General features: G+C 34.6%; 1 protein-coding gene across 5 annotated transcripts in view; it reads left to right on the top strand.

The window, feature by feature from the left end:
* Positions 1–1,216: 1,216 nt before the first annotated feature.
* Positions 1,217–18,313, top strand: part of LOC105349070 (signal-induced proliferation-associated 1-like protein 2) — a 32,022-nt gene continuing 14,925 nt past the window's right edge. For 3 of the 5 annotated variants that reach the window (XM_011458763.4, XM_011458757.4, XM_011458742.4), the window contains exons 1-11: positions 1,217–1,334; positions 4,439–4,493; positions 7,216–9,309; positions 13,326–13,471; positions 13,597–13,788; positions 14,037–14,112; positions 16,938–17,036; positions 17,302–17,405; positions 17,588–17,745; positions 17,923–18,029; positions 18,145–18,279. In XM_011458763.4, the coding sequence (XP_011457065.3) occupies positions 7,905–9,309; positions 13,326–13,471; positions 13,597–13,788; positions 14,037–14,112; positions 16,938–17,036; positions 17,302–17,405; positions 17,588–17,745; positions 17,923–18,029; positions 18,145–18,279 (2,422 nt within the window). In that variant the 5' untranslated portion in view covers positions 1,217–1,334; positions 4,439–4,493; positions 7,216–7,904. Of the gene's footprint in view, positions 1,335–3,615; positions 3,979–4,438; positions 4,494–6,148; positions 6,283–7,215; positions 9,310–13,325; positions 13,472–13,596; positions 13,789–14,036; positions 14,113–16,937; positions 17,037–17,301; positions 17,406–17,587; positions 17,746–17,922; positions 18,030–18,144; positions 18,280–18,313 lie in introns of those variants that run through there. The other 2 variants (XM_011458749.4, XM_066089263.1) reach the window with 2 other exon arrangements.

Below are 18,313 nucleotides of genomic sequence, written 5' to 3'. Positions count from 1 at the left end.
TAAACTTGTTAACGGGTAATTAATTATTTTTAATGATTAAGCATAAATTATTACAATAACTGAGCATTTCAGGAATGAACAAATTCTATTTACGTTTTAATTCTACGTTTTGCAATGGTATAGTCCTGTCGATTGCGTAAACTGTTATTTTATTGTATTTTATTCATAATAAAGAAAAGTGGTTTTTTTTAAAAAGTCCTGTACCAAATCATTATTGTTTTATACAGGCATTGTACCAAATTTTGTTATCTCCCCCCGATGAGAGAAGTATCCAGCCGGTTTCTAAATGAAAAAAACTTTTAAAGATAATATTATGGGTGGATCAGTATTGATTCTTACTGCATAACTTTGGACTTTTTTCAATTTTTCGACTCTTGTTAAAACAGTCCATAAAAGAAACGTATTTAATTAAAGACAGAATATTAAATAGGCATAATCCTTGGTACTCATTTTCAACAATATAACTCAGTATTAATTATATTTATATTAAACAGCGAAGTTTTTTTTACCATGCATGTAGGTCTTGCAGAATATGAAAATCTTCTTTTCAACGTACAGTTTTTCCAAAATAGATTCGGTCGGTTTTATGGCGCACAAAATTCACAAAGTTGAACTAAACATAGTTATAACCTATATAATAGTTTACGAACCGTAAACTTTAGCATTTATCTGTAAAATCATATTTAAGTATTTAACCGTTTTAAAATGTATAGTTTACGAAAGCAAACTTTTGTTTATTTGTCTGTACATAAATGTTAAAATAGGCTTTGCTGATAAATATTATAGATTTAGGTCTGTAAACTATTATTTACATACGTTAGTTGTTTGTTTCAAATCGTGAAATTTATGGAAAAATTATAAAATACAAACGAAAATTATATAATACAAATGGAAAATTAAAGAATACAAATTTAAGAATTATAGAATACAAATAAAAAATCATACAATACAAATGAATATTTATACAATACAAACGGAAAATTATACAATACAAATGAATATTTATACAAATCAAATGGAAAAGATCGAATATTGCAACGATGACATGCCATACGTATGAAATGGTTTGTTTGTTTTTTAGGGGGGGGGGTCAATGTTTGTGTGTGTGTGTTTAGGGCTTGTTTGTGTTTTTCTACATCTCTTATTCAAAATTTTATTCTTAATATTTCCTATCTTTTTAAATACTCTGTCAGAGTTATACCGCTTTACTACCTAGACTGATTGGAACGCAAGGTAGCGCTTTCCGGAACTTACCTGTGTCACGTGACTTAAACATTGATGGAGGAGATTTAGTTCGTTTACGAAAGTTTGTAATAAGTTTTGTCATGGATAACGTAAGTATCATTCACCTATGCATTATAAATTTAGGTAAAGCAATTATGTATTGAGATACCTGGCTTGGCAAGCAATCGTCAATAATAAAGTTTCGCAAAATCAAATCAACAAATAAAATAAAACCAGTCCTTGTCTATCAAAGTAAATATTTTATTGTGACATCCGAATTACTGTGCTGGTTGTTTCGTTAAAAGATATAAAAGAATACTAACGTTAAGATACAATATTGTTGCCTTGCATTTTTTCATAACATAATACTGTTGTAATTGGTATAAATGACAGACATCCAGTACTCGATTGCAACCTTGTACATGTTATGTACAGTCATGATTTAGCCATTGAACCTGTGGTTGGGTCCCCTCTCAAAATAACCACTCCCTCTCCCCCTCCAAACAGTCACACATGTGCCACTTTTTGCAGTATGTTCTTTAACGATGGTTAGAGAGTATTACTGCCCAATCAAATCTAAATTGTCTTTAATTAGGTAAAACAAATTACGAAGAAGGGTACAGATGAAAAAAACAATACAAATTATAGTTATAAGTTTTGTGTATGTTTGCAACCTGTACATGTATCCATTACATATATAAGAATGGTGTAATCTCCTTGCTGGTCAAATAAGTTTGAAAAAAATAAAGGCAAGCTGATGTACGTGTTTTTCAAAATGTGAGATAGCTAGTATAGGGAATGGCTGTTTTTGTTTGTAATAATATTCAATTCATTGGAATTTAGGATGCATGCAGACAAAATCATGTTCTTAAATTTTTAGATACTTTTTGGTTAATTTTTGATTATTAAATATATATATACCAGCTAGTATATATATTTGAGAGATATACTCATTAGTTTCAAAGACCATGCAAGGATTAATTGTTTGGCTCATTTGTTGAACAATTATAAGGATTAACAAGTTTTAAAGTTAATAAAAAAAAAGGTACATAGAATATTAAGGATCGAATTATGATTTTCAATAGATATAAAAAAGCTAGGGATAAGAGTCTGGCATATATGTAGACAAGCAACAAAGGCTATAATGATTATTTATATAAATAAATGTTGTGTATGTGTGGGCCAATGTACAGTAAGTATTTTAAATTTGCTTTTTTCAGAATTGTGTTCCATTGGAGATAGGTACTGCAAAATAGTGGAGGGCATTGCAAAAGTCTTAATTTAAAAAAATTTCATTGATTGAATAATGTTAATATCGATCCCATGTTCCAATGTTACCATTTGTCATCTTGGTATTAATTCTGAAGTTCCTTAGAAATGCATGTTTAAATAAATAAGACATATTTATTTCATAAACATTTTATGCATACATGTTGCTAATGAAACACGTCAATGTCATTGCTATTTCAAAGTTTGTTATGATTAAGAGATGGACTTATCGTGTCGGAGATCAAATAAATCTCCCAAATACAGTACATATATTCTTTAACCTCCATATTTTTTATGATTTGAAAGAGCATGATACTATATAATATGGCCTGTTATATTTTCATTCTTTTTACAAAATGATGAAATAATTAAATTTTATTGACACAGAAAGCTAAAATAATGTTGATAAATGTGTATAATTTTACTATCAGTAAATTCCAAAGGAATTGTGATAACACATGTATACTGTTTAAATTTTAACTTTGATCCCCTGTTTACCATGTTTATTGCTATATTCAGCCTCTTCAGCCCCCTAAATTATTGGATCTCAGTGTTTTACACCTTCATAAAAACATGAAATGTTTTCCCCATGATACAAGTAACATCAGACCCTATTTTTGTCGTGACAGGTAATGTCTTGTCATAGAGAGAAACAGAAGTGCCCTGAATAAGGATATTTAAATATTCGGGGGATATTTAATCAAGAAATTATCTAGTTAAATCCTCTGCGTTCTCTCTGAACAAATAAACCTCCAAGGTGGGGGGAACTTCTAGATGTGTTATAAGTAAACAAAGGAAATGTATCCAAAAAAAGGAAAAATCTGTTCCTGCCAACACAACATTACAATGATTTGGCTCAGTGATTTAGGTCTCATTTGCATAGGAATTGTTACACTAGCTGTGGTATGCATGTTTCATCAGTGCTATGTTTACCATTAGTAAGGGCCCCGGATCTTCAGGTGTTTAGATTGAGAAAGTACATGCGACAGACTTAATGAATGTGTTACTTTGAAAGATCAAGGAATATAGATTTTGTGTGAGCTTTGCATGGCGCGACAAAGGTAGAGTGTGTATATTTATGTATATGCAGCTATTTACTGGTATAGACACTGCATTCCAAGAAAATCTGATAAGAAGACGGTTTCTTTTTAACAAGGAGCACCTGCTGTGGGTGTATTATAGTGTTAATTGTGTAATTACTGAGGATATAATCATGTAACATTTTGATCTATGTGAGCTCGGCTGAGAGTTGATGTAAGATTACCGCTTGATGGACGGACCCTGATAGCTGATCCATAATCAAACGTCTTCAGTGCCTGGGGCTGTATACAGCAGGAGTTTGGTGTGACTAAGTTTTCTTTGCTCGACCAGGACAGAAAGTTCCTAATCTTAAATCCCGGTGTTTGTTTTTGTTACTTTTCCTGAAGAGATTTGCTATCCTTTGTTAATAGGATTTTTTTTAAAGACCTCGTTTCATTTCATTTGGTAAGTACATGTATGGAAAATTGGACGACAGAATTGAATTGTGGATTTAGACTGATTGAATATCTTTTTGACCTGTGCTGCTCAATTTGTGCAAGGTTTTTAGGGTGACAGATGTATCGTGTATGCTGCATGGGTTTTTCTGGCAAACACCATCATTGCATTAACAATAGGCCAAGCCTTGCATTTAAAATGGATAAGTGAAGTATTTCTTTGTCAGTAAGATGAGATCCCTCACATCCGTTGGTTTGGTATGGATTTATAAATTAGATTTTTGTACTTTTTCCTGTGGAGAGATTTATCTCCGATGCTTCATGTTGTGATTAAGGGAGAGAAAGAGACAACCTGAGCTAGGCATTCTCTCAGCAGTGTACTGATAGTGAGGCCACATGTTCAATATCTATGCAAACCAAATTAATGTTCGAAAGATGTGTTTCCACAACTGTCATTTCTATACTTTCAGGATTCTTGAAATTGTGTGTCCTCAAGTAATACAAGGAACAACAAACCATTTAAAGGTATGTAAATTAGTAATAATAACCTAACTTGTCTGGGTATATTTATTTGTTGGCATGAATTGATGTTTTTCTGTGTCCTAGTGTGAATGGATGATAGTGGCAAGATATTGTCTGTTTTTCCTGGCTAGGTTATACAACACAGCCCTGAGTGTGAAGTGACAGTCAGAATCTGTTAGAAACAGGCAATATTTGAAGTATGGATGGAGCTGTCTTTTGCAAGATGGCGATATTATGACATATACAAAGATCAGATTTCTCCACCCCCAGGCACCTATAGAACTAGACTGGGTGGTCATAAAGTCATCAGGGACAAACTGGGCCATCCCAGTGAAAATATTCATCAGGCAGTATTAGCCAATTTGTTTGTTTTGAGGGTTGACAGCTGGAGATTTGCTGGAGATTTTTATCTTTGGTGTTTGAGGAATCCATTGACCGGCTCTGTCTGTGTACTAAATGCCAGGGTCACTCTGTCCTCAGCGGCCACTAAACATGAGAGACCCTGACAAGAATTAATTGCAGTTCTGTCAAAATCACCCAAGTAAACACATTATGTGTCTGTTTCTTAACAAGCCTGGCTAACATGCTGTGTTTGTACACACACTGGACATATATGGCACTAATTAACGTGTTCACTTAATATGCATGTAGTTGTTGGGACATTATTTCCTAGGGGTGGGGTTGGGAGATGGTCTAGGCAGTGTAATCTTTGAACAGTGACATATATACTCTAATAAAAACAAAGAATTCAATATAATTACATGCCTATGTATATCCATCTTTACAGACATTCTTTCTTTTCTTCACTGATTCAGTTTATAGTTTCCATCATCAAAGATTTTTGATGGGAATTCACACTAACACTGGTTATTATGTTTGGGCCCTAGCCATTGTTATCAGGGTTTGGCAAGTTGTAGGGCCCCACATACCCTTTGATCCTTATCACCGATGTGTCAATATCAATATAATCAACTGTGAAAAGAATTGACCCACTGTGTTAAATCTCACCCGTAAAAAGTGATATAGGTCTCTTTTGTGTTGCTGGTATTTGACTGACTCTGTCTGTTAACACAGTGAGGTGTTAGAGCAGATAGTTGGGCTTGATACAGGAGGTTAAATGTTTATGGTGTCTTCTAAGGCCGAGATGTTAGGTGATGACTGTTGCCTATTTATGTTCACACTTAGCTGTAAGGTTACTTAAGGGTATACATACTATGTATAAAGCTATCTAAGTGCACTTTGATGTACCTGGTAAGTTGGCTACATGTATTTCCAGTATACATGTACATGTGGTATATATGTGAATTACTGATATGAACATGTATATATACAACAGTACCATACAAATTATACATGGTTGAAAATCATTTAATTTTCCACATGAGAAGAAATCCTGTTATTTTCTGGAAATTGTTGCATATATAACACATACACACACATCTCTAGATGGCTGAGGGGACTACAAGCATGACAAGTGTTTTAGTTGTGGTTGTAACGTTACAGCAGGGTCAGCCAACACTTGACTGGACGCAGTGCGGTCATGTATCAGGATGTGTGATCACATCCCAGGACGTCCCCCCAGGTTGTCAGCAGTCACATTAGATAAAACTCTGTCAAACCATGTCTTATATCTGAACTGCATACTTACTAGTCACTGGTGTGCATGTATTTAAATGTACTAACTGGATATTTGTTATGGCTTGATTACTTCTTGTGGTCTAGCTGCATCCCGGAGTTAAAAGTTTTTGTTGCTGTGACCGACAAAGCTTTTAAATTTTTGTTTTCATTTTGGGTATGTTGCCATTATTTTGCAGCTGCTTGAATTTGTTTGAAAAATACATAATGGAATCTGATTATTATAACATTTTTTTTGTGTGCAATTACTTCAGATATTCCTGTTTGCCTTTTTACTTCAGATATTCCTGTTTGTTTTGTTTTTTTATGATGCTTTAATTTACCCCAGACATCTTGTATCAGCTGCTGGAACTGGTAGATAAATCCAAAGTGTGCATGCATTCTCAGTATTATCAAAGTAAATGGAAGAAAATTCAGAGTTATCATGGAATCTTCTAAGATTTGGAATCATTTTATAGATTAGAGCACAATGCCTCTATTGTTTCTTGAATATTTTGACAATGGGTCATTTGAATGCAGTATATCAAGGGTATTAGAAATATTTACTGAAAATCATTTCAATTTCAATATATATATCCGTGAAAAATGTTTACAATTTTTGGCATAGTAAAAAAAGATCAACAATTTATGCATTATCCTCATAGCAATCTGGAGTAGTGTATGGGTTGTGCAATATTTTTATGTTTGTATCAGAATCATTACTGAGAGATCTTCTGTTACAAAGTTTATCCAGTTCTTTTGGAAAATTCCTGAACTTCAGCCGAAAAATTCCTAATGGAAAGTGCCTAATGAAATGTTTATTGTTTGTAAATATATTGATTTCAGTTACTTCTTGAAGTGGTGAACAAAAATTTGATAGTAATACTAGACTTGTAGTCGGCCTCATGTTTTGTATAACATGGTATCTTTTTACACCAGGATGGTAGAAATAGATATTGATTGTGTTTTTCCACTGTGCAGATCAGCTCATTATGCTGTACATATATATATGTGATGCAGGCATTCAAAATTAATAAACACCAGTACAGCAATATGTAATTATGTTGAATTATTATTTGTCAGTGAATAATGCAGAGATTTCTCATTTCAGATTCCATACCAGATGTAGAATTTGTGAGAAAAATAAAGGACTGAAGACTTAACAAGTATAAGGAGAGAAAAGTTGAAAAAAAAAAATGATAAGCAGCTTTCCACAGTGGACTACATCAGTCAATTTTTAAGGAAAACATCAGGTGTAATAATACAGCTGGAATGGAAAGCCCTGCTGGAGAGTGAAAGCGTCGGGAAGTGGGAGTTGCTATTCCAGCCATGATGGAATACAGGCGTTTATTTTAATCATTGAAAAAAAAATTTATCTTCTCCAAAACACATGTTGCACGCTTAAAAACAAGAGGAGGTTTGGAACAGGAATGATCTCTAGTTGGAAAAAAGTAGAGTTCTGAAAAGCAGACGTTTAGTGTTTTAATGTGATAAAGTGAGCCGATAGTGAATGGATATTTGTATGAAAATTTAATTCAGTGGAATTTAGGATGCACGTGGACCAGAATCGTGTTCTTTTTAGATATTTTTTAAATTTTTATCTGTGATGTGATGATCCTGAATGGAGCATATTGAATTATTAATGGGATGATTAGATTTTGATGAGCCACCTCTTAGTTACTTATGGATACATTAATATAGATGGGCATCAGAGAAATGTACTATATTTGTGGGGGAAATGTTATGTTGATGTATTGAGATTAAAAGAATTGTTGAAATAGTTCAAATAGCAGGAGCACCATGGCCAACCCTGAGCGTGTTCCTTTGGAAACTATAAGGAAAAGATCTGAAAGAGCAGTAGAGTACTACAGAAACTGTGTGGTCCCTGCTTACACAGGAAAAGGCTCTCCAGGCAAGCAAGGTTACGACTCCATGGAAAATATCAATGGAATATACACCTCACACAATGGTAATTCGGAGCAAGAGAGAGGGTCGAAAGGAGGTGTGACTTTCAATGATTCCTCAGGAACATCGAATAGCACTGTGAAACACAATGACAGTTTTACCCGTGGAGGCCACAGAGCCACATTTCATGGAGTTCATTCTTCTAAATGGAAATCTGGAAAATCTCGATCAAAAGAGAAATCTAAGTCTCCAGAATCGGACAGTGATAGTAAAAGAAATAGTCGAGGATTGAGTAGAAGTAATAGCAACCTGGAAATGGACAGCATTGACTTTGATGATGCGGCTGATTTTCATAATAGTTCCATGCGAAGGGATTATGGAAGTACATCGTCACTGGATGTACTTAGCAATAGTGGGGATACTAGCTTCTTTGCTATGATCAAAGACTATGGACCAAGAAATATAGACCAGAGAAGCCCTGCGCCTGCCCAAATGCATGAGTTTCTGAGGGGTAGGATTGACAGTAACAAGGACAGGGTTGGAGCCCGGAGTGAGAGGTTTACGAATGGATCGCCTGTTGTGGATAAAGGAGGTGGAGATGAGCTGGACGGAAGTCCAAGATCAAAGAGCATGAAAGTCAAAAGCGGAAAAGAACGGAAAACAAGGTCAAAGTCCATAACTAACGACTCCAGATCAGGAAACATTCTGAACAAAATCCGAGGGAAGCAAGAAGGAGAAATTAGTACAAAAATGACAGACTCTATCAATTCTGACATCAATGTAGAGGAGAGACTGAGGAAAAAGGCATTTGTACATTATGATTGTCAAAGTTTGGGTTTTGATGCACAGACTGTGATAAATAAAAAGTCTGAGGCAAATGTGTCTAAAAATACCTCAACTGGTGCATCTGCAGCATCTGGTCAAGTGCGAAGCAGTATGGCAAGAGAAAAAGACACTCCAGACATTTCCGCTGACACAGATGACGGTGATGGCAAATCCAACGCACTTCTTTTATCGTGTCCGTTCTTTAGAAACGAACTAGGTGGTGAGGAGGAAAGAACTATCAGTTCGGGTCGAACCGCAACCAACAAATCATCCAACAGAAACAATAACAATACTCTCCCAGGAACTAGTGCAATAACACTTACAAGGTCCCCCGCATGTTGTGGACTGTCCATCTTAGATTCTCTCCCCACCCCCACAGGGCTCATCCTCTCCCATGTGGTGTTACACAGGGGCCATGTTATTGAGTATGTTGACCATGGAGCCAGCTACTACCGACATTTCTTCTATGGATATGGTAGGTTCATGTTGCCATCAGAATATCAAAATGTGTTCTTCGATACATATATATATATGTAGTGAAGTGCTCATCTTTGCTAACCAAGGGTATGATTCATTTACTCTCATCTAAGCAATAAAATTAACAAAACATACACTGGGCTAGGATATTTGTAAGCATTTAACAGCATGTCATTTTTAAAAACAAAGAATATTTGGTCATCTCTTTGAAATTTGTAATCAGAGAGAGAGAGAGAGAGGGAGAGGAGAGAGAGGGTAGTGTTGTATGCTTAGCAAAATGGACAATTAATGTGTGTTGTACATATTTGCAATTGTCAGCACCAAACACCTACTCTCCCGTACTGATGTCTAAACATGTGGGTGACATGCAAAGAATGTTTCTTTACATAAATGCGTCATGCAAATGTTGTAAAGCGGTGATGAATGAAGTATTTGGGGTCTTTTTCATGTCCAATTTAGAGAACAATACTGTTCATTAATGAAAGCCACACATCACGCCCTGTTTGAGGCGGGTTTTATGAAGTACATGTAGGCAGGTATAATGTTTCTCACCTGGGCCTTTTATTTCATTCATAAACCGTGATAACCACCAGCTCCTGGTGTCGTTAATATAGCGTTAATATAGTGAACAGCCTGATCTGAGCAGAGATAAAATTCACAATATCAAACTGTTTTACATGCAACTATGTGAAAATACCTACAATCTGACATGCAATATATATGTAAATCTGTGATACTTATTGCTGTAGAAGCATTTAGTGAAAGTACTACAGTGTAGGAAAAAATTCTTAAAGCATCTGAACTACTGGATTCTTTGGGGGGTATATTATACTAATATTCCTCTGCTGTAGGTTGGATGTATATATATGAAAAACACAAAACTCCCTGCTCAGACAGAATTGCCTGTTTTTTAAGTAAACACTGATGCCGTATTTTTTCCACCTGTTTGTCAGACTCCGATGGGGAGGGGCAGACAACTTGTAGGGGGGCACCTGCTGATCTAATTATAGTAACAGTCTTGAAGCGTGTGCTTACTGTATGTTACACCAAGTTCAAGGACAAATTTATTGACAACATCATGTAATCTGTACATTTTTTTACAGCAATAAATACACAATTATGATTTATATCCTGTAGTTAATGTGAGTACCGGTAATTTATTTTTTGAATTGCCATTTATTGGGGAAATCAGATCTATGTAGATTTGATATATGCAGTAATGCACAATAGGTGTCTTCAGGTAGACAGATTCAATCGATAGTAAGTACAAAATATGTGAGGAATGCCAGAGATGTGACACATCTGCTGCTCAGAGAGTCAGGCCACACTATAAATCCATTAGCTTCCACAAAATGGAGAAGAGAGTGCCTTGATCTGAAGCATTAGCTTAGTAAAAAATCATGAAGGGGAAAAAATCTTGGGATTGAATATTCTCCTTATTTTTAGGGGAGTTGACAAACGTGTGAATGCTGTACAGTGTACATGTACTTGTTTACTTGAGAGAATACTGATAAAAATAAAAAATATTTATTGGAAGAATATTAACAGTCCATTTTTTTTTTAAGTTTGAATCTTCCTATTCTTTGCTAATACTGCAGTATTGTTGTTTACTTTCTTAAAAACCATGTTTTTGTGCAGTGTGTAAATTGACAAATCACCTGAAATATCTAGATGACAAGTTACAAGTTCATTTGAAAGGGCCATATCATTGTTAACAGTCAAACTGATTGATTGAAGTTGTACTTTTACATTATTAAAGAGCCATCAGCATTTCTTCAATTTCCCCCTAGCCATGCCCTGGTACAGCTGATCTAATTTTGTGATCAATTAATATAAAAATTGTCAGTAAACATAAAAATGAATGAAAGTAGTTTTCAAGCTTGATTCAAGGTGGTCCACCCTTTTACATTTATTTAAGGAACTATTCTTAATCATCTACAAAATTTGGATTTTGGGTTTATTTTGAATGAAATTTGTGAGCTGAAAATTAATGGTGATGCTAGATCAGAATGTCATTAAACATATTAAAAAAAGTAATGAATTTTATCTGAAAATTTTCACATGAATGATGAATTACCGGGAATTACTACAACAAAAACCTTCTTCAGATCAGGTGACCTAGATGTCGCAAGCATTGACTGGGGAAATGGTTATCATGTTTATTGTGTCAAAACCACATATTCAAAATTAAACAGTGTACCGGTAGTACCATATTATATTCTCGAAGATCAATCTAGTTAACAACAGAATTCTATTCAGTCCAAGCATTTCGGAAGTGAATAATCAAACTATTTTACAAATACTTTATCATGGGATATAGAAATGTGTCATATTTTCTTTTATAATGCCATGCTATGACACATCACCTATCTTAACCCAATAATAGAAAACCTTGTCCCCTATTAAGTTACTAACAGTCCTTGGTTTCACAATTTTTAGAGTAATTCTACATTTTTCTTTAAGGTTTCCTTATTCTTGTCCATTCGTGATCTCATAAATGTATCTTAGTATTTTGGTACCAGCATCACAGTATGTGTAAATTTACTGTTATTAACTTATTGTAGAAAAACTATTTCTTCTCTCTCAAACACTGTCTCAGACCAAGAGGAAATTTTAATCAAGGTTACTGGAATACAGTGAAATACAAATATGTACATGCCAAGTATGTACATGTAAGTAGGTTGAGTTTTACTCAATACCTAGCAATCTGGCAGATATCTTAGCCAGAGACTTCATCAGAAGAATGTGAGGTGTATTTTATTAGCCCACCAAACAGCTTATGTACACGATAACCCCACAAAGACATTTCTGGTAGGATATATTTACATCCAGTTTATGAGGTTGAAACTAAGGTGAACATTTCAGAGAGAAAAGGAAATTAAGCTAGTTAACTTATTTTTTAGACTTCAAACCTGGAATTCCAAGGAAAAAATTATAATGTATGGCATCTTTATACTGGTATATTTTCTTTTCTTTTTTTATAGTTTACATAAAAGTTTATGTTTATATAGGTCAATGTCATATTGCCAAATTATGAATCAACATTATTGTTATTTATAGTGTCAATACTCATTCAATGACAGCTTTTAATTGTTGTCAATTAACCATGAGATTAAGCAGTTTAAATTTGCCTTATTAGTAATTTTGTTTTCAAACATTTACACACATTACTTCGTATTAGTTATTACATGTACAATGCACTATTTTAAAAAGGGCATTAAAACCTAGCTAGCTTTAATAGTTCTACATGTCAAGCAGACAGATTTCTAAGTCGTAGCTCAAGACAAACACAATGGAAAGGGATTAAGTTCATTCAAGAACAACTGTTTTCTATGACACAATGCTGATCACAAGGCTTTTGGGAGACAAGGCTTGTGAAGGGCCCCAATACAAATCAACCGCAATCACAAATGAAAGATCAGGGGCTATCAGATTAATACACAATCTCTGACACTGGACAATCCCCCAACAAAAATGTCTTTCATTCATAACTAGCCATTAAGGACTTTTAGTGAATTTTAAGGATTTTCTCCTTTCTTTTTGTAATATACATGTGTGTGGGTACTATCAAAATACTTGTGTGACTTTCTTCAGGCAATAGTTGTGCCCTACTACCGGTATTTACAGGTGTAGATGAAATCCCAATTTAAATATTTATACTATATCTGATTCTCAAGTGATAGAACTATAAATTCCAGCATATCAAGGGATCATATAGACTTATTGCATAATACTGAGATAAGGAAGACATTTTTCTTAAATTTTAAGAGTGAAATGTTTTTTGTAAGTACATGTATCAACAGTAGTATATAGTTATTGCCTTTTTTTTGGGGGGGGGGGGGAGGTAACAAAAGAATATTGTTTCAAGTCATGATATATTTTTATTACCAGGGTATTGAGGTAATATAGGATACAGATTATATTAGTCAGGATAACATTGTCAATTAACACAAAGAACAAAATGATACCATGAACAACACAAACAAATTAAGACATTTGTTCTTGTCATTGTAGACCACCAGAATTACTTTGGAATTGATGATGCCCTGGGTCCTGTGGCCATCAGCATCAGGAAGGAGAAGGTGGATGATCGCGAAAACAACCTTGGAAGGGCAGATTATGGATTCAACCAATTCAGAGTCATTGTTAGAACTAGCGAAGTAAGAAACAAATTCAACGAACCAGTAAATACAATTCGTTTCTAATAAATCCCTACTACAGTGTTAAATTTCTTGAAGCCTTTTTATTTTTCTGCGAGATTTAATTCTTGTGACTGATTTCACAGCTCACCACGCTGCGCGGCGTCATCTTGGAGGAAGCCATTCCTGCCGCTGCCAGTAGACTCGGTGGCTCCCGCACCACCACCGTCAAGGACGTGATTGAATATGTGTGCCCCGACCTCCAGACATCCTGTCTGAAGCTAGCCTCGTCCAATCAGAAAACCCTGGACCAACTCCTTAAAGTTGACCAACAGGGGGTAGGTTCAATTCCTGCAACCACTAAATACATACAATTTATTATATCAAGGACTTTGAAACTTAGTTGGAAACAAAAAAAAACTATAAAACACATAAGTGGTTGTAGTACACTAATCTCTTTTTCAAAGTGAAAAGATGCATTGATTTAGTGCATCCAGACTGAATGGATACATTTCCAAAATAGTTCTTGCAGATTAATGCATTGTAAACATACTACATGTATTGATGCCTTCATGAATTTTTATAGGTGAATCAGACATACAAAGTTGGCATCATGTATTGCAAGGCTAACCAGTCCTCAGAAGAAGACATGTATAATAATGGTGAGTTCTGCTCTGCAAACATGAAGTGCACTCATTTAGTTGTTTATATGCATAGAAATATGTAGTGCAATCTGAGTACTTTGGAATGATTACAATTCGTGGGGGCCAATTTTCGTGTATTGCTTTAGTTTTACAGGTCCGTGGGGACGTAATTTCGTGTATTCTATTAACCTACAAAGGGAGATATGACTTTATAACCCTAATTTAATAATTGGTGGGAGGTGTTAACTCATGGATGAGAGGTACCCACGAATTCCATGAAAATTAAGCAACCACGAAATCTAATGATTCCACAGTAAGCAAGATAATAGTATTCTGATAGTGTTTCTACATTGTTTATTTATCATCTATTTTCACAAACAATTTAAGCCAGTTAAATAATGTAGAGAATCAGCTAGTCTATTTCCTGGTTGTTCTATAGTTATGAACAGAAAGCAATTATCTCTGTCCCTTGCAAGCTTCTGCTGCCTATGACAGGATGTACACTACAGTGACTACATTGGACTTATTGACACAGTCCTCTCAATTATTAGATTGATTACTGAGCAGTTTGTTCCATAATTAGATTGGCTGATTAGAATTAGTGACCTCTGGAGATTTCTGTGTTTGTTTCATGTCCTTTGTCTCTTTCTATTGCTCTCTGTTGCTCTGCCATCTGTACTCCCAGTGAACAAGCCCCTCGATCTTTCCTTGTGTCACTGACAACAAGCAGGTGCTTGGAAGCAGTCCCCGCCTAAAACAATATTTCTGTTCTGTTTAAACCTTCTCTGTCATAAACCCTGTAATTTGGAAGTGACAAATAATATCATTAATATCCTACTTGGTATTTAGCCTATTTTCTCCCCCCGAAATTGCAGTTTTTATCTAATTTTTGAAAGGCGTGCAGGGATACTTCTCCTGACTGAGAAATTCAATGCCCTTTAATGATGGGTTTAGTGAAGCATGAAATGGCCAGTGTTTTGTCAAGTGATGGGTTGTCCTAATTGCCCAGAGGTACTTTTCAGCGATCTATGATGAATACACCCTGATGTGTTTACTGATAGAAACATGAAACACAGATGTTAATAATTGATTTTATAGTTTTCATTTCAAATTACAAAACCCTGTTTCTCCATTATTGTTAGCCCATTTTGATTAAAGATTATTTTACAAGAAAGTTATATATTCATTGAATTAATATTATTTTAACATCATATTTGAGTATTTCAACAAATTTCCTTTAAGTTGTCTATTATCCAAAATACCTTACAAAACTTATCTGTAATTTTTATGTTAAACAAAGAGAAAAAAGATAACTTTTAAAGATATGGCTTGGGAATGGGCAAAATTGCATATTGAACATTTCTGAACTGCATAAGGAAATCGTTAGTACAATGCATCATTATCTAGAGTAAAGTGCTACTTAAGCATTATGCCTTGTTTGCATGTCTTCCCTCATTTTTCAAACCATTAGAGTATTATATCAATAGCTGTTGTAGGCTTCAAGTCTACTTTATGCCTTTATCATAAAGGGATAGTGATCTTGTCTAACCATTTGCTTCATGGAATAGTATAGAATCTTGAGTCATATGAATATATGTACAAGAAGCAATCTGGCATTCTTTACGTCATATAACGTTCGAGTTTTGAAGGAATATATCTTTTAGCTGGCGTATTTGTACAGGCTTTTTAAATTAATGAATGTGAATCATATTTGTCAATGTGAATCATATTTGTCAATGTGAATGATATTTGTCAATGTAGACATGTACCTAAGAGAAAAAGACTAGATTTATAAGGATATAGGTGAGGGAAGGGAGCTAGTGCATCCTTTTCAACTTAGCTATGCCCCATTGGCTTGTATGATGAATTGGTAATGTGCGATTATTTCTTGAGAGGAAATTTCCCTCAGCAGTTCAGGGTCTGTTACAGAGATAAAGATGCCTTTACAGATCTTTACAGATCTTACTTCTTCAAAAATAAGAAAATAATGGAGTTTTTGCAGACAAGAGGAAAAGTACCCTAATGAAAATGGATTAAGTCGGTAGATGTGATACTTAAAACTATAGATAGATAAGACGTTAGATATACACTCAACATACGATCCTGTTGGTAATCTATTATTTTAATCATTTAGTGTTGGGCCTCTGTAGGAATAAAGTCTGTATCAATTATGGGTTTGAGGCATGACTGAAAGGTCAAATATTTTATGCTTTTCAAGACCTTGCTATGAAATTCTAAGTTCTAAACAGATATGTTCTTTCATTGTGCCAGTGTCTGGCTGTTTTCCAATTGATGCTGATGATTATGTATTCTTTATGAAAAGTTCTTGCTCAAAGCATCCCAAGAAAATAAGACAAGTTATCTATTTAGATAGCATTACATAATCACACTACTTCCAATTTTGCCACATTTTTCGAATGTCTTTGCTATTCTTTGTGTTTGTATGTTGTGAAGCCAAATATCCCCATAGAGAAATGAATCATTCAAAGACTGAAATTCCTCAGAACATTCAATCCTTCCCTGTGTTATTAATAAGATTTTTATCCTCAAGATCTTTGAGGTGGCTTATCAGATAATTGAGGTAATTATAAGGCTATTCTCAAAGCAACAGTTATTAAATGAGTCTGTACTTTGCCAAGATTTGAGGAATTAGCTCCCTTTGGTGAGGTTTCTCTGGGCTTATTTTGATTAGGCCAGGCTTGTTGTTAAACAAACTTTTATGAGACATTTTTCCTCAGCATTCAGAACAATAAAAGCCACATGTCTGACTTGAGAGATGGCCACACAGCCTTTGAATTCAAAACTATTTCATACATCAAATTCATTAAGATTTTTTTTTTCAGAACACTCTGGACCAGCATTTGAGGAGTTTTTGAGCTGTATTGGACAGAAAGTTAGACTAAAAGGTTTTGAGAAATACAGAGCACAACTTGATAATAAAAGTAAGCAGTGCTGTTTGCTAAACTGTAACTCATACTTTACATCTATTAAATATATTTTGTAGCTTAATTATTAACAGTATCTATCTTTGTCATTTCTCACTACCATAATTAAGTCAGAGCAAAGAATGGCCGAATGGCCAATAAATACCTGTACATCTAAGCTATAATTAGCACAACAAAAGTGATGTATATGATATTAACATTGACCTGGCATTATGTTGTGAAAAAGTACTAAAGTACAGATTGATTGCCGTTTATCCTTCAGCTGACTCCACTGGTCAACAGTCGGTGTACACCACCTTTAACAACTGTGAAATCATGTTCCATGTGTCCACTATGCTGCCTTATACTCCCAACAACACCCAACAGGTATCTGTCAATTTTTGATATGAAAAATAAGACAGGATTCATCACAATTATACAGAGAATACACAGAAAACAGAATGTTGACAATTTATACAGAGTAGTGTGCTGTTCATTTGTTAGCCTTATCATTCACATTGTTTTCATATTTGAGTGCAGTTTAATATATTGTACCCATGTTATTACAGTTACTACGCAAGCGACACATCGGGAATGATATTGTAACCATAGTCTTTCAAGAGCCGGGTGCTCTGCCATTCACACCCAAAACCGTTCGATCCCAGTTTCAGCATGTCTTCATCATTGTCAAGGTCCATAATCCATGCACAGATAATGTTCACTACAGGTGGGTTATTTATAATGGCTACTTGTTTTGTGTAACTTGTAACTTTAAAGAACCAAAAAATTAGAGGCGTAATTCTTGTATATGTTTGTACATTAAATATTTTAAGAAAGTGTTGATTGATAAACTAATACAGATATACAATTTTCAATAATGGCTGAAATGTGGTTCTCTTTACAGTATTGCTGTCACAAGATCAAAAGATGTCCCTCCATTTGGTCCCCATATCCCTGAGAATGCCATGTTTCCAAGATCAGACCAATTTGCTGAATTTCTTCTTGCCAAAAGTAACTGCTATTTCACCTGGTTTGATGCAGAAAAAATTTCCAACAAACGTGATAGAATTACAAATTGACTAATAAGGTGTCTGACATATTTTAATTTATTTTTCCTCATTTGTAGTAATCAATGCCGAAAATGCAGCTCACAGATGTGAAAAGTTTATTGCTATGGCAACTCGCACCAGAACCGAATACCTCAAAGATCTGGCTCAGAACCATGTCACAACAACAACATTAGACTCTGGTTCAAAACTTAGTATGTTGAAAAACTATGTCTTATGATTTTTATA

This window comes from Magallana gigas, chromosome 6, assembly GCF_963853765.1.
Source record: "Magallana gigas chromosome 6, xbMagGiga1.1, whole genome shotgun sequence".
NCBI lineage: Eukaryota > Metazoa > Mollusca > Bivalvia > Ostreida > Ostreidae > Magallana > Magallana gigas.
This window is presented reverse-complemented; position numbering and strand designations above follow the sequence as displayed.